Source organism: Lineus longissimus, chromosome 3 (genome assembly GCF_910592395.1).
Source record: "Lineus longissimus chromosome 3, tnLinLong1.2, whole genome shotgun sequence".
In the NCBI taxonomy this organism is placed as follows: Eukaryota; Metazoa; Nemertea; class Pilidiophora; order Heteronemertea; family Lineidae; genus Lineus; species Lineus longissimus.
In genome coordinates this window covers 15,230,960-15,247,784 of record NC_088310.1, presented here as the reverse complement: position 1 = coordinate 15,247,784, position 16,825 = coordinate 15,230,960, and the positions used below count along the sequence as shown (strand labels likewise).

General features: G+C 40.8%; 2 protein-coding genes across 2 annotated transcripts in view; one reads left to right on the top strand and one right to left on the bottom strand.

Moving 5' to 3' along the window:
• On the top strand, positions 1-4,011 carry LOC135485074 (uncharacterized). The gene is made up of 5 exons (XM_064766803.1): positions 1-103; positions 949-1,046; positions 1,302-1,379; positions 1,753-1,889; positions 2,093-4,011. The coding sequence occupies exon 5, from the start codon at positions 2,703-2,705 to the stop codon at positions 3,801-3,803; it is 1,101 nt and encodes a 366-aa protein (XP_064622873.1). The 5' UTR covers positions 1-103; positions 949-1,046; positions 1,302-1,379; positions 1,753-1,889; positions 2,093-2,702; the 3' UTR covers positions 3,804-4,011.
• Positions 4,012-9,354: 5,343 nt separating this feature from the next.
• Positions 9,355-16,825, bottom strand: part of LOC135485752 (U4/U6.U5 tri-snRNP-associated protein 1-like) — a 344,022-nt gene continuing 336,551 nt past the window's right edge. Inside the window, exon 20 of the mRNA XM_064768148.1 lies at positions 9,355-9,610. Within this exon, the coding sequence (XP_064624218.1) occupies positions 9,592-9,610 (19 nt within the window). The 3' untranslated portion in view covers positions 9,355-9,591. The remainder of the gene's footprint in view (positions 9,611-16,825) is intronic.

Genomic DNA, 16,825 nt, shown 5'->3' with positions numbered 1-16,825 from the left:
TTGGGCCACAATATTTTCAAGTGAAGTACATGAGTAGGATTTGAACATGGAACGTTGAATTTCTTACTTATAATACGATCCATTAAAGAGATAAGGACCTAATGTAAGTTGGCAGTGACTTTGCTGGCCATTTTGTGTGCCACATTGCATTGAAAACTGCAGTTATTAAGATACTTTCACTCGTTCTTGTTCACTGGCACTGCTGCTGCATCTGCATGCATCATCATACATACATGATATACATACATCTCTACTCTACAGCATTGCACACATTCACAGTGCAAAGTACACTAATTTTGTAGTGGGCCTACATGCATCGTTTCTGAAGCAGTTTAGAGTATCTTGGCATGCTGTAGCTGTAGTAGACTAGAGTCTTAGAGAGCTATGACAGGCCTGTTAGTGGTGCTAACACTGCTAGTGTAGTGGTGTACTGTAGTAGGCTGGAGCTACGCTCTTAGCAGCTTAAGCTCATGAGTGACATGACATTGAGCTAGTAGTATAGCCATCGCCCATAGCTCCATGACATCACATAGGCCTACATGTACCATTGTGTACAGTCAGCCCCACACTGCCTGTCGGACTGTGTCAATCGTCATGCCATGCTCACTGGCTAGCTACAGTACATGAGTATAGACACAAAGCCACATGCCCCTGGCCCTGAAGAAACAAGGCAGGTCGGCTGCTACACTTGATTTACACAGGGGTTTAGAGTTGGCCTACTAATATATAAAGACTGGGTAGAGAGGGCTTAATAGAAGAAGAAGTAGATAAGCCTAGCCTCCTGCTTTCCTAGGCTTATCCCTTCTGTTAGGCCCTCTAAACCCCTGTATCTTACTAGCCTTCAGGGGCCTGTGCTACAGATCAGTGTCATAGGCGAAGGGGTAGCCTGTAATACATTTCCTTAAAATGGTTTTACTTTTTAGCATGTTTTTAATTTTATTTTTTTAGGTTGAAAGATGACAACCCTTCAAAATGGTTCCAGTAATACTAATAGTAGTGATACCAGTCGTACCACTGCTGGCACTAGCTTGTTGGACATCACCAATGTGAGTAAAACAACAGTCAAACTTCTTGTCAAACTTGTGTTTTTGTAGCCGATGCCAACTTAAGATTTGTCATTTTAAGCTCAACAAGTTTTCAATCCTCCAATGCCAGCTAGTTCAGCAGCAGCTATGTCCAGTGTACCGTATTACCTTAGAGATATGGATCTTCCTGACAGAAAAGGTTTTATGGGACAAGTGTAGTTCAACCTGAATGTGATGAAAATGAAACACAAAATGTATATTTCACTCGTATTCCAGGTATTGCCAACCACAGCTGGATCCGCGACAACCCACACGTCAAACAGCGACAACCCACAGTGCACATGTGGAGGCGAGGTATGTGAACTGATCTGATCTATCTGGTCATAATTATATTGCCATGCAATTACTAATAGTTCCAAAATGCATTCTGTTCTGGCTTTAATTTTGATGTGCAAACATGGGTTGTGGAGCAAAAACAACTTCACATAACTCTGCATTAGATCCAGATAGACGGGTATCTGGAGACATATATAAACAGAGCCAGGAAGAAGTTCAGTTTCAACTATTTCATCATTACATTATACTGCTCCAGTCATGAATGACACAGCTCCAGAGCATCTGATGATAGAAGTTGCCTTGATCCACAGAGGGCATCTTTATTGTCAACCCCTGCACACACTTCATGGTCAGTTGGATAAAGGTTTATCTTTTTCCCTTTCATTTCCAGCTCACTGAAGAGGACGTACTGGGGGCCAAACTCCCAAAAACCCCAGCCAAATGTAAAAAGACCCAACTGCAACTTTGGCTCAATTGCCGAAATTTAAAGTACCGATGCAGAGATATGAGGGCAGTTCTGGTAAACAGGTGAGCATGTACCGGCAGCTGTTTCCATGATTCGTTTTTGAAGGGTAATGCTACACCTGACTATCCCATAGAGAAATTATACTATACTGTGGTATTGGTAATATGATCATTATGAATGCCAAATACATGTACAGTGCATGTCTCTTCATCCTCTTGTCCATTTGCAGTAGCGGTATCAGTACATTCCTTTAATCTCCTTTCAGAGTTCGCCATGAGCAAAATATACCCCATAGGATCGTTGACCCAGACCCCGGAGAGTGCAACATACGCAGGAAACAAGCCTCATGCCCTAAATGCAGCACCATCAATCGGCCAGTATCACCGACCACTGACAATTCTGCTGGTAATGTGCCAAATGACGGCTGGTCGAAGGATACGAGTTGTTTGCCCCGGACATTTGGCCATCATTCCATTATGGATCATATTCAGAAGTCGGGCAAACACACCATGTATGTTGAGAAGCCTCTTGAAAAGGGGTACAAATTCTTTTATGAAAATTACGTGCACAACATTCAGGCGGTGAAGAGGCGGACATGTATTCATGTTAAGGCCAAGTGCTATCGCTCTCAAAAAAAAACTGAACCGCCCCATTCCATTAATGTTGAGCTGTCTCAGGCTGCAAAAGTTGTGTCTGCAAAGTGTTCGTGTGCTGCAGGGGTTCAAGGTTTGTGTAACCATGTTGCTGGATTACTGTACAGCTTGAACCATGTCCTGATCATGGGTCTCAAAGAATTTCCTGAGGCTGGAACCTGTACAGATAATCCACAGCAATGGCACAAACCAAGAACCTCTTGAATAAAACCAGAGCCCATCATGGGATATCATGTTATACGCCCGTCCTACAACAGTAAGTCAAAAAACACCCGTGGTGTAGGCTGTACTCTGTACGAAGCACGTGGTCCCGAAACTGCTAGGCTGAATGAGGTCAGAAAACTTGTGGAGGCCATGGCGGAGATTAACCCACATTTGGGAATCTGTCAGAACCTTGATATTGAACAGGACTTGTATGTGTCCACAGCGATTGGCTGTGAAGCTTTGGTTGGCTCTACCATAGGTCATCAGTTAGCATCAACTGAAGGTGATTTTAATGTATCTTGTGACACAAGTGCTACAGATTCACTCCGTGAAGGTTTTGATTTGACATGCAGTCCAATTTTGCCGACTACATTGGGACCCTCTGTCAATCTTGATCGGTACAACATGTCAGAACAATGCAAGAAACTTGTTGGTAACTTGGATATTTCACTGGAAGGTGCCCATGAGCTTGAGTCAAAAACAGTTGGTCAGTCAACCAATGAGTTGTGGACAACCAGCAGATCGAATCGGTTGACTGCAAGTAATTTTGGGTTAATTTTCAAGAGAAAGGCTGCATTCACTGATAAATTTACTCGTTCGGTTTTGACGGATGTGAAAGACTTGTCCCATGTACCTGCAATTAGGTATGGGAGAGAGAACGAGTCAGTAGCCATTGACAGATACAAGAAGTTCATGACTAATGCTGGGTTTAATATCAAAGTGTTAGAGAATGGACTAGCTGTCAATCCATCATCTCCATGGTTGGGGGCTTCACCAGATGGAAAAATCCTGGATGAAAAATCAGGCTTGGGGCAATTGGAGATAAAGTGTCCCATGTCATATAAAGATATAGACCCATTAGATGCATGTAAAGATGACAAGTTTTACTGTGAATTGGTAGATGGAAAGCCAACTTTGAAAAGGAGTCACAACTATTTTTATCAGGTCCAAGGTCAGATGGGCATTTGTTGTGTTGAGTGGTGCGATTTTGTTGTGTACACTAAAAAAGGCATGCTCATTTCTCGAATAAAATTTGATGAGTCATTCTGGTTGGATGTTTTCAACAAACTGACAGACTTTTACATGACTACTTGTTTGAAATTACTTTGCCAGGCTTAGGGCATCATGCATTACTCATTACTGCTAATGGGTGTGGAAATCTGCTGAATGAAGAATCAAGTTTGTATTATATGTATTGTTGGTTTTATGAATGTAACTCAATGAGGTATCGCGCATTATTGCTACTGGTGTGGAAATCTGCTGAATCAAGTTTGTATTATATGTGTTGTTGGTTTTATGAATTGAACTCAGTGAGGTACCATGCATTGCTGCTAAAATTTATTGGTGTTGAAGTATTTTTTTACAATAAATGGAAAAATTATTTTACAGTACAGGCGACTCCTTTTTACTACTTGCAATCTTGACTAAAGTTTCAGCCACCTCTACCTCATAATCTTGCTCTTTGTAGGAGCCATAGGTTAGCAAGAGACCTTGGTTGCAGGAAGACCACCCTCAGATCCCCAACCCACAGCAGATAAATGCTAAGGTGGCAGTACAATCTGGGTGATCTAATATTTCTCATCAGCATACTGGGGCAGCTGTCCAGAAGGTGGTGATATCTCCTGATTAACTCTGCAGCAGTATAAGGAGGTGTTTCCACTAGCAACATAGCAGCTCAGCATGAATTTCTCATTAGACCTGGGCTGGCAGAGACAGATTGTACCACCGTGGAGGTTAATGGCCAAGAAACTTCAGTGGGACTGAATCTTGTGTTGGCCTCAGTACTAGTCTTCATTTGCTTCCTAACTCACGAAAATTTCCTGGTCTACAGTTCGTTTGAAGAAACTTGACACACTGATCTACCAGACCTCACTGATCGTAGTCACTACAACTTTTCACCTTGACACCGTTTATTTTTGGGGGACAGGACACCAAATCCAGGCAGAAAGTAAACACTGCCCGACACCTTGGCATACACCTACATGTAGGCCTACATACATTGTACCGAAACACTATTTTCTGGCTTGATATTCAACTGGAGCGTAACCTGACTTGGCAATTATCCTATTAGCCTATAAATCTGCAGCAAGTGACTGAGCTGGGGTACCAGTGCTCTTACTGTAGTTTACAGTCTCTCATCATCAACAGGGTCTGTACAAGAGATAATAGGATTTTGGAAGAGGGTAAGTAAGGCACAACCAGTCCAAATCTGATTTATTGTTCCAGCTAAGCTTAGTGGAATGACTTGGTCAAATATGTGGAAATTTTTCACTTTGTTGATTAATCTTTCAACATGGATTCTCTCAGCCGCAATACTCTGTGTACTGCTAACATCATCCGCTGGCATTTGATCATTTCTGCCAAGAAATGGAGGAATATTGAGTCTTACTCCAATTCTATCCAGTAGGTCTTGAATATCAAAACCCTTGTCTGCCATCAAGGAATCGCCTCGTTCAAACGGCAATTGCAAGATGCCACTGCGGATGGTCAGCTCTTTGTCAGAGATGGAACCTGTGTAAAGCTGTGAAACAAAGCTTAAGTTACCAGCAGGGGATATTCCAATGAGGCCTTTCAGTGTATTACAACTCTTGTAGTTGGAATAGCTTTGGGACTTCAGCACAAGTGAAGAGGGCATTTCAAGCTTGATTTCACAAGCATCAATGATGACCCTGGTGTCTGGGTACTTCTGAATGAAGGTTTCAGGCATGCTTTTCAAGACTTGTGCCTTGGTAGGCCAAATGCTCAGAGACCCTAGACGCAAGTAAACAAAGTTTGCCCAAGTTATGATTATTTTGCTAACAGAAGACAGTGAAATACGAAATCTGTAAGACAAATCTAACTCGAGCAGCCCTAATCTAACACGGCATAAGTACAAGAAGAACTGGTTTCTTGGTGTCAGTTTTCTTGGCCTACCACGCTTGCTAGATGAAGTTGGGGTTGAAGCCTGGCTTTCTTGATTTGCCATTGTGACATTCTCCCCATTCTCTCCAGGATTCAAGTAAGTCAACATTTGATCAAATACTTCAATACTTGGAAAACCAGTGAAAAACACAATATCACTTGATCGAACATTATCAATGGCAAATTCACATTGTTTCAGTTCTAATTTCACAGCTTCAAGCTCCTGCGTCAAAGATCGGACCTTTTCTTGCAATATTTTACACTGTAGTTCCTTATCAGCCAGTTTCCCTTGCAGAACCTCTTCATTGGACATAATATTGGCACTTTCATTTTCACAAGAAATGTCTTCAAGCTCATCAGAGAGTCCATCTGATGGTGCATCCGGTTCCATTGATGGTGTATCACCAACCAATTTTTTCATGTCAGGGTCAGAGTCAGAATTGTGAGATTGTTCCGCAGCTGTTGTGCGATTCTGCTGGAGTCTGTTTGCTTTCCTAGGCTTACTTATCTTTACGAGATGCCTGCTCCCAACACTTTCCCAACATTTGAACAACGATGGAACAGCATCTGCATTTAAGAAGCGCCTTCCTGCGAATTGTGAATATTCATAATCGCTGTCTTTGAAGTGTTGTGAACACACAAATGTATGGTGTCTGATTTTTAAGTTCTCGTCCTCGTCTCGCCTTATCTTGGCAATCCACCGTTTCCTCATGTCAGGTTTCGTTGGGATTTTAAAGTAGGAGACTTTTCCATGCCCTTCAACATCATGATATCCATGTTTAGTGCAATGAGGAACACAGCAGTTCCGGTGGCTCTGAAAATAGGAGAGGACATGACTTGAGTTGATAACCAATACCTCAGTACAATACCGACAGGACTTACAGCAGTATTTGGTCAAAATATATTAACGGTATCTTGTATTGTAGAGATAGTGAAAATATAGTGTTTTTTTTACAATGATGCCATTAGAAAAAATCAATGTAAATCAAAGTGATCTGATTCTGAGGAATAATTTTATGAGGCAAACCAATTCTGTCTGAAACAGCAAATGATGACTTAATGACTTTCCACAGCATTACAACATGCCAAAGCCAGTATTGCAAAACCAACCTTTTGTCCCTTTGTCGACTTCGGTTTCTTAGCAGTATTTGGGCTTGCGGAAGAGTAGGGATGATCAGCTGCAACCAGTGTTTTAAATGGTTGGTCGTTTACCTCCATGACGTTTTCCACCACAATGTCACACACATTCAGTCTGAATGAGAAGGGGTGGACTGGGAGCTGTAATAATTAACAAGAAAACAAATGTACCAGGTATGGTACTGGTAGTGGAAGTTAAGTGATGATGACAGTCTAGCAGCAGCACAAAGCTAGGCCTAACCCCAGTCATAGTAGTCTGCCTACTTCTCATCAACTTGCCCTGGCCTTGGCCCAAGCCGGACTTGGCTTATTACATGATTATAGTACATGTAGTAGGCTATGTATTGCATGAATGCACTGTCACTACTGTGCACATCATGTACACAGTCATTGTTTACCAACAGACAAAGTTCGTTTTCTTCATTATTTCAATCAATAAAAGTTCAATCACACAAACTACATAAGAAGGCTAATGTACTTAACATCACTCACCTTCTGATTTATGTATCTAATCACTGAAATCTACATAAAATGCATTTATTTCAGCATGCACTCACAAAACTAGACACAGTCCCGCTTTCCTCAAATGACGTCACTTTCTGTTGTTCCATTATCGATAATAGGTGGCAGCACAATTATAGGAACTGTGTGTATAATGTGTCTTATAAGCCTAAATAAGGCTGGCTGTATCGTGAAACAGATGACACTTGAATAAAATATATACTATATATACTACAGTACCTCTCTATTATTCAGGGCACTCTTAGGACTGGCAAGTGCTGTCCTTACTTGAGAGGTGCCTGATAAAAAAGGTCAAATGTAATGGAAACAACCACTTTGTGACCAAAACTAGTGTCCTTGATGGAGAGGTTATCCTCAATAGAGAGGTGTCCACTAAGGGAGGTGTCCACTGTAGTTCAAACTGAGTTAGAGCACTGGGTCATGTTTAATATATATGAATATATTCGGCTTGCTTTGATTTGCATTAGCTACCGTGCTTAAGTTTTTGGGGTACTTAAGTCGGCTAGGCGAGCTAGGAATCTTTGTGAATCAACTTAAGACAAAACTTAAGAAATTCTCATACTTAAGTCACCAAAACAGACTTAAGATTCTTTGAGAAACCGGGCCCAGGTAATATGCCATTAGAGACCTTTGGCAGGACGTTTTACGTGTACGCGAACGTGCACAAAGAGCGCGAAGGTGCACAAAGAGCGCGGACGTAATAGCCCCCCCGTAAGTGGATATTTTTGGATTTGGCAGGGCGCTTGGAACTATGTGGTTCGGCAGGATGTTTCCGCGCAGTTTAACGCGCGTCTCGTGTAAGTCATTCTACGTGGCTTTCTTACCAACATAAAACAGTAAGGAAACTTACATTTATCTCTAATAGTGAGTTATTATTTCATAACAATATGTTTCGTTGCGATTATGGAACAATTTGCCCTCTTTTTAACACAGGTCCAGGTCCGTTTGTAAACTAAATCGCGCGAACACGCACTAAGTCGGGAAAATGATTCGTTCTGGTGTAGATGGACTTGGGACATCAGAATGGCATATCTTTGGAGAGGAAAGAGAGCTCGTGATTTAGAAATGTACCTTGTATATCTAGACATGGACGAATTGGTACCTTTATTGAAAAGACCACCACCGGACACTGAGGAATCTCCGTTGGGCCCTCGCTTTGACCTTTAGCAGTACACAGACGAAGAATGTCGAGCCTCATTCAGATTTGGAAAAGCTGAAATTCCTCGGCTATGTACGGCACTAGGACAGACAGATCCGTGGCATCAGGAATGGAGGGTTTATGCATTTTTTTTGTATAGACTGTCTTACCCGAATAGACTCAGTAGCATGAGGAAAGTGTTTGGACGGCCAAAATCTGTTCTTTCGATTATCGTAAATGAAGTGCTGGATCAGCCGTTTGTTGACGGATTTCAATCAACCGTGGTTGACAGACGGCATCGATGATTTTGCCGATGCTGTTACTAGGAAAGGAGCCGCATTAGACAACGTATGGGGGTTTATCGACGGTACAGTACGTCCAATTTGTCGCCCAGGTCAAAATCAGCAAGAATGCTACAATGGACATAAGAGAGTCCATGCCCTGAAGTTTCAATCTGTGATAACACCAAATGGACTCATCGCAAACCTGTACGGACCAATAGAAGGTCGACGTCACGATTCTGCCCTTCTTCGTCTCAGTGGACTTTTGCAGCATATAGAACGTTTTAAAAGAGACGGGCAACCCATGTCCTTGTATGGCGATCCTGCCTATCCGATTAGACCTCAACTTATAGGTCCATTCAGAGGTGCAGCCCTCACTCCTTTGGAACAGGAGTTCAACCGTACCATGTCAAAAGTAAGGACGTGTGTAGAGTGGACATTCGGCAAAATTGTCAATTTATTTGCCTTTCTCGATTTCAAGAAAAATCAGAAGTTACTGCTACAGCCTGTCGGTAAATACTATTGTGTAGCCAGCATCCTGACCAACTGCCATACATGTCTTTACGGCTCGGAGACAGGCGATTACTTTGGACAACAGCCACCCGAACTCGAAGACTACTTGAATGTGCATCAAGGCTAAATGGATAGGCCAAAAGAAGAACAAAGATTATTGGTATGTACATGCATGTATTCTTAGTCAAACCAACCCAATTACATTTGACTTCAAATAGACGTTTTTCATTAGTCTTTTGCATTCTGTTTATTCATCAAAAGTCTGATGATTTCCATCCTCTCCACCCGCTCTTTTTGTCTTTCTTCCAATTCTTTTCCCATCCTTTCCTCTCTCTTCTCCTCCAAATCCATCTTTCGTTCCATGATTTCAACAATTGGATCCACCTTTTTCTTTTTCGGCTTTTTTTCTGCGGGCTTAGTTTCGGGCACCAATTCTGAAGAAAAAAGAACGTGCAAGAAATAATACTTGAAGATGCACTATGGAGGACTGCACTGTAAAAGAGTTATGCACCACACCAAAAATTGTCAGCGATATTAGCTCGAAATTCAGCTATATTTAGTACACGCCTGGATTTTATTGTATAATTGGAGAACAATTATTTGAAGAGTAGCCTAATCATCCGTTAGGCTTGAATGTTCGATTAGAGAATCACATCACTGCTGCCAACACCATGCATAAACAAGAGGCCCAAGGGCCTGGCGCTCAGCTGGATGACCTAATAACATAGGACTGAGGGTATAAAGTAGTAAATATCAGCTTTATACTACTGTTTGAAGGTCAAGAGAACACGTTATACCACTAAAATTTCCAATGCAGAGCTGCCAGGTGGATGAAATATGATTGAACTAATCAGCCATGGTATGTAAATATTACAGGAGGCAAAGGAAGATATCCCTTGTTCAGCATGTTGTATCAGTAGCTTTACAGAAAAAAATGAAACGGCCAGGGGCCATTGTGCTCACCGTAAGTATTTTTAGTAGACAGTTACAGAAAGTGCTACAGTATGTAGCCAAAAATTGTTGTCTTCATTTTTAACTTTGACCTCAGTGACCCTGACAGGTAGGTCAAATAACAAACCAGGGTGATATGTGATGTAGACACATCCACCTGACCATAACAATTTCATCACTCGTTACACTACAGCAATCGGCAAAAAATTATTTCCAAGATGGCCGCCTAATTAAATCTATGGCACCAAATAAATCAAAAAATGAAGAAAATGTAAGATAGAACTCAGAAAAGAAAAAAGGAAAAGATGAAAAATAAAAACATTTTTGGCTGTCCTTGACCGGGGTTTGAACTCACGACCTTTGGATTGCCACAATACGAGGAAAAACCCACAAAACATGCAAAATCGGCCATATTTGAATTCCGATCTGGCTGAAACTTGGCATACAAATCGTGGCTTCTTAGATGCATCATTACACAAAATGAAAACTCTTTACATTGAACAACGACAAAACGTACCAAGAACGGTAAAGTTTTCAACTTTGACCTATGTGAACTTGAAAGGTGGGTCAAATCAAAAACCCGTACGATATGTGATGTATCCTTGCTAGGAGTACCTACCATGAAACTTTTATCAAAAACAAATCAGTAATAAGCGAGAAATCACACTTTTTGAGTTTTGAGTTTGGGCCCCCTGGTGGCCAAGTCAATAATCAGACCGAACCAAAATTCAGTGTAAAAGGTCAACTGACCTAGGGGGTCATTTGTTCAAAGTTTCAAGTTCATAACTGTTGTGGTTGAGAAACGTGCCACAGTTACACTCAAACAGCAAATTTACGCCATTTGACCTCTGCGACCTTAAAAAGTAGGTCAAATTCAAAAAATCGTGCAACATCTGAGGTAACCTTGCTAGGGGTCCCTGCCATAAAAATTTCATCAAAAACAATTTGCTAATAAGCAGGCTATTGCACTTCTTACTTTTTCTGTTTTGGCCCCCTGGTGGCAAAGTCAAGAATCAGATCAGGCTGAAATTCAGCACCAGAGGTTATCTGATATAGGGGGTTATATGTACCAAGTTTCAAGCTCATAGCTTTGGTGGTTGAGAAACGTGCCATAGTTACACTCAAACGGCCAATTCACGCCATTTGACCTCTGCGACCTCGAAAAGTAGATCAAATTAAAAGCCCGTAAGATATATGATGTATCCTTGCTATGAGGACCTACCACAAAAGTTTTATCGAAAACAAGTCACTAATAAGCGAGATATCACACTTTTTAGATATCCACATTTGGCCCCCTGGTGGCCAAGTAGAGAATCAGATCGGATAGAAATTTAGTGTCACGGGTCATCTGACCTAGGGGGTCATGTGTACAAAGTTTTAAGTTCATAGGCCTAGCGGTTAAAAAACGTGCCACAGTTTTTGAACTAGGATACGACGGACGACGACGACGACGACGACGACGACGACGACGACGACGACGACGACGGACGACGGACACTGCGGTATTGTATAGACTCCCCTACGGTGAGCCAAAAAGTGTCAGAGAGGATGAGACTTCTCCATGGACAACTGTGGTATGTCCAGGCTGTGTTGTACAGCACAAGGATACAAAATGCTGTCTGTAATTGAGAGGTATCATGATTTAACAGAGGTCAAAATAAATAGAAATTACCAGTTTGGGACTAGCACCACTTTCTTTTTTTTTTAATAAGGTAGAGATTACAGGAGTCAACAAAATTAATTTTATTGAGAGAAATTGACCTGTCTTGCAGGTGATTGGAATTTACAATACAAAGGGTCGTTTTTCATGACATTGTGCTCTACTGCGTATTCCTAGTCATAGTGAGTCGATCTGGAACCAATCTATCCTTGGCACAGACAGGTTCAAATTGGCTATATCTTGAATAGATCGAATTGTGATGAAAATCTAATGCAATAAAGGAGCAATATCGAAGAGACAAATTAATCAAACCAATTGTCCACAGACTCGGACCCTGAAATGGCACGATGTATGCGTGCATATAAAAGTATATCAATTGGTCCCATAGAGATGATGAGGCAATGTCAATATGCCTTGTTCCTTAGTCAGCAATATGCCCCTTTTTATACGGAGAAGAAGGAGAACCCAGATAGGCCTTCACATGTCGGCTTCCAAATGGCTCGAACCAACTGTACTATCACTAGTATAACTTTAAAATGCGTGCTCCTCCTAGTCCTACATGAAGCAATGTCTCAGCCAAAAAGGCAAAGTTAGCAGCTCCTTGGTAAGGCCATGTCAGGTTCCGCGCGCCTCTTCAGATACATCAAGTATTGAAAGCTGTGGTGAGCTGAGCACATAAAAGACTATGGTCACCCTAATTTGAAAATCCCTTCATAATCAAGGGCTACCTCTGACTAAAACAGCACAATAGACCACCAATTTGATCCAGCTCCTAACTGCGGGAAAACCCAAGTCCAGCAACCAAAAGTACCAAAAATACATTTTTGTTTACATTTGAACTGCACACATGCGTTTGTTTACAATTTCATTTCCCGCGAAATCTCGAAAATCAGGTGACCTGCAATCGTGGATTGAAAATAACATTACCCTCGGTTCAGCAGGTCAGCAGGTATACCGGCTGTTCCAATCATCCCCCTACAGCCAGCCGTTCAAAAGGTAATGTTATTCACCCCACATGGAGTGCAAGTAATTGATTAAGCCCCTGCATAACTTAACAGCAATGGCTTGGCTTCTGTGAGTGGTAAGGAGAATTGACAGTTTTTTTATGGGAGTAACATTATTGTGTTGCTTGAAACGTCTACTTTTTACTCATGTAAGAATCGTAGTACTAATAATAACTTCAACTTATTTTCCAGTTATGATAACACAACACGCATCTTCATGATCATGATCTTTCTCAAACTAACTGAATGACCTAATCGCCTTGGACGCACAACCTGACCACATATCAATCCGCCCCGACGATCGACACATCCATTCGATTCGATAACCCTCGATAAAGTTTGATAAAAAAACTAGAACTGAGATTTCACAGGAGCACCTGTGAATTCATGACTCCAGGGTTGTTTTGAGGGCGATATTGTAAGAGTTGGTCTTGAGTATGGGGACGTGAAGGTCCGTGTGAGGCACCTGGGGAGAGAAGACTAGTTGAACGATGTGATCATGGAGGTATAAATAATTATTTATGCCTCCATGATGGGATCTGACACGGACACTACTATTGATCTCATTATATGAATACCATTTAATTACAAAAAAGTGAAAACAGATCATATCATATTCCTTGGCATAAATTAAAATAGGAGTGCGGGAACAAGGTTTTTTAGCAGGAGGAAAGCGAGAACATTTTGCGCCGTCGTATTCCGATTTGGCTGGTTAGTGGTGAAATCTGCTTTTAATTTTGCAAATTAACATATTCGTTTTCTAGTTCTAACATTGTCTGTAAAGATGCTTTCCCAATGCTTGACTGGTCTGGCAAGAGACATTGCCAGGAAAACGTGACGTCATTTTGGCCATTCTTCTTACCGCACGCCCTCTCTCTCCGTAAAAGTTCCTGACATAGTGTGAAGTGGGAGGGCGCACAATGGGAACCACACTGCTGCGATGTTAATAGTTTCTATTTATAGAATTCAGCGGCAGAGATTTTAGGCACGGAAAAAGTGGATTAACTCGGCTAATCTCAATGGATTTTACCCAGGAATGTTTTCAAGGCGAGAGAAACATCTGATTTAAGTACTGCGCTTATTAGATTTCATGTTCAGGCCGAAGATTGGCCTAAAACGTGGACGAAAAGAGTGCATTATCGAGTGTTGGAGAGGTCACGTGATTGGACGAGAAACCTGAACAAAGTTTTCGTGCTTTTAGCTGTCAACATCAATGGCTATAATATACTCCTGCAGAATAGTAGAACTAATAGAACTAATTTCCAAAGTTTCCAATAGTTTGAACACAAATCAGAACATCACCCATCAGCTGGACTCAGATCTGCATAAATTACGATAAATAATGAGGTCGTCGCTTCAATTTCGCAAAGAAAGTTGACTCCATTCGAAGGTTGTTTTGACCAAATTCTGTTGAACTCATCGTTATGAGGGCATTTGAACACATTCTCGTTGATCTTTTCTATAAACGTGTGAAGTTTCGTACCAAAATACGTTTCCGTAAAGGCTTAAAAAAGAAAATTCGTTACTCACAAAATCATCGCTCCGGTAGAAATAAAAATGTCACCGCCATTTTCTTGACGATAGTACTCCAGGTAACCTCGGCGGGAAATTTAAAGCGGGGTCATCCGGGGTCAAACAACAGTTTTGCTCACTACCGCCAACTGGTGATATAAATCGACACTAATCTATTTTATATCAAAACTTCTGTATCATGAAGACCTTTTCAACTTTATTTCAAGCTTTTATCTGCTGGAATAGAGCGTCAAAAAATTGTTTTTTCATTTACGCATTTTGCCCCCTGGGGAGCTGAATTTGAGTCGAATCGTCCAAATTTTTTTCCGTAAGCAACATTTTCTGCGGTGTTTATAAGCAAGACTAGATTTGAAGTGCCTCGGTTGTATGATTACAAAATGCCCAACTTTGTCTACAGATGGCATGATGGAAGGATGGCAGGATGGGTGGAAGGACGGACACCAATCGAATAGCTATTTGACTAGCTCCGCTGACTTTGTCAGTTGAGCTAATAAAAATCTACGAGTGTTCCAATTTCCGTGGCACTTGCTTATTCAAAGTTCTACAGTATGTTCAGTGTTATTTTGAACAGCGTCTGCGTTCTTTCTTGTCTTACCGTCATCACTTGCATCTGCTCCTCCCGATGTGGATGCCTTTGGGATTTCAGGTTTAAGCGCTTCAAGTGCTCTCTTGCGTATTAGTAATCCAGCTTCCCGACAATCGCCGGCGGACTTATTTTTCTGCTTGTTCTTTTCTTTCCGTTACCCCGTCTCCTTGTACCTCGCTCAAAATCAAAGTACGGGGATCGTAGTTTCTCCGTGGCTGCCCCTTTTCTCTGGAATCGACTCCCCAAAGCAATTACATCTGCCGCGACCCTCACCCAGGTAACGTTTTGAGCAGGGTGACCTGGAAAGGCGCTTTACAAATTCTATATTTATTGTATTTATTTATTATAGAAGAATAAGGCCATTCAGATCGTTTAAAACAAAACAGTTCATTGTTTTTATCCATAAACATAATTTGATATCAATTCTCATTTCTTCTCTTAAGTAAGTGTATGATAGTCTTACCCGTGGGTTCTTCTAAATCAAATCTAAGAGCATTTTTACTTAAGACGTTTTCTTTCAATTGATATGAAAATGCTTTTAAAAAGATTTCTAGATCATAAAGACCATCAGATATGGTAATAAGTGTTCTTAACCCTTTCACTGCCGGTAGCTTCTAATTTTTAGCTACCTCACCTGCCGGTAGGTTTCTTTGTTTTAACATGATTTTGAGTATGGATATTTCTCCACCCTGTAGAGAGAAAGCCTCTGGAGATAGAGCAAAACAATGTATATAAAAGTTGTTCAGTGTTGCCTAATCTTCAAAATGGGACCATAATTTGCCCTAATTTGCATACCGCCATCTTGAATTTATAATGAAGACGACAATTTTTTTGAAAAAACTATGTAATTGGCAAAACACAATATACACACTCTCATTATCGCTAATTTGTTCATCATTTACATCAAAGTCAGGATCTAAATCATCATCATCAACGAACTCCTCACCAGAGTCCGAATCGTTCACTTTATCCAGCTCATCAAGGACCTCAGACACAGTCAGTTTCTTCTTGGTCATTTTGGCTTCAAATTACTCGATAAACTTCCAAACATAGAAATATAAAACCCTCCGCCATGTTTTGCTGAACCATCTATACTACCGCGCCATCTATCAAACTTTAAGCTAACCACGCTCAATAACGAAATTTCAATGGTTTTATAGTGTATGGATATTTGTCGCAGAAGTGCGCCTCCGGCAGTAAAGGGAATAATATTGATTGTCGCAGAAGTGCGCCTCCGGCAGTGAAAGGGTTAAGTATCCCTTTACTTGATTTTGTTATTCTTCCTAGCTTCACTTATGTTGTGAAAAGAACAAGGTATTCTTGCATAAGTTAAACTAATACTAGATGCATTCTGAATTTCTTTGTTGAGATTGAAAACTAAATCACTTGAACTCTGTTCTGGGTAGTCTCTAGAATCAATGTTTAACACAGTTTTCATCTTATTATCTTAATTACAGTAGAACATCTCTATTGAGGACACCCTTGGGACTGACAAGTGATGTCCTTAATAGATTAGAGAGGTCAAATTGAATGGAAACAACCAATATGGGACCAAAACTAGTGTCTTGAATGGAGAGGTTGTCCTTAATAGAGAGGTGTCTACCAAAGGAGGTTCAACTGTATGTTTAGTGTTAGTTACCATTTTTCATGACGTCTCTAGGTAATATTCCTTGACCGTAAAGGTATTCTAATGTTCCATTACTAACAGCTACAGTTTCGGTCAGTTTAAGTATTTCCTCTAGACTGGCATTACTTGTGAAGATATATTTATTCTTAAGAACTTTTTTAGTAACATGGAGTAAGCAATTGTTAATACAGACAATAGTAAACTTTGATACAGTGTATTGTATTCCATTTATTGTTACTAGAAAACTATTATAATTTTTTAAATTACATGTCTTTTATAATTAATGTA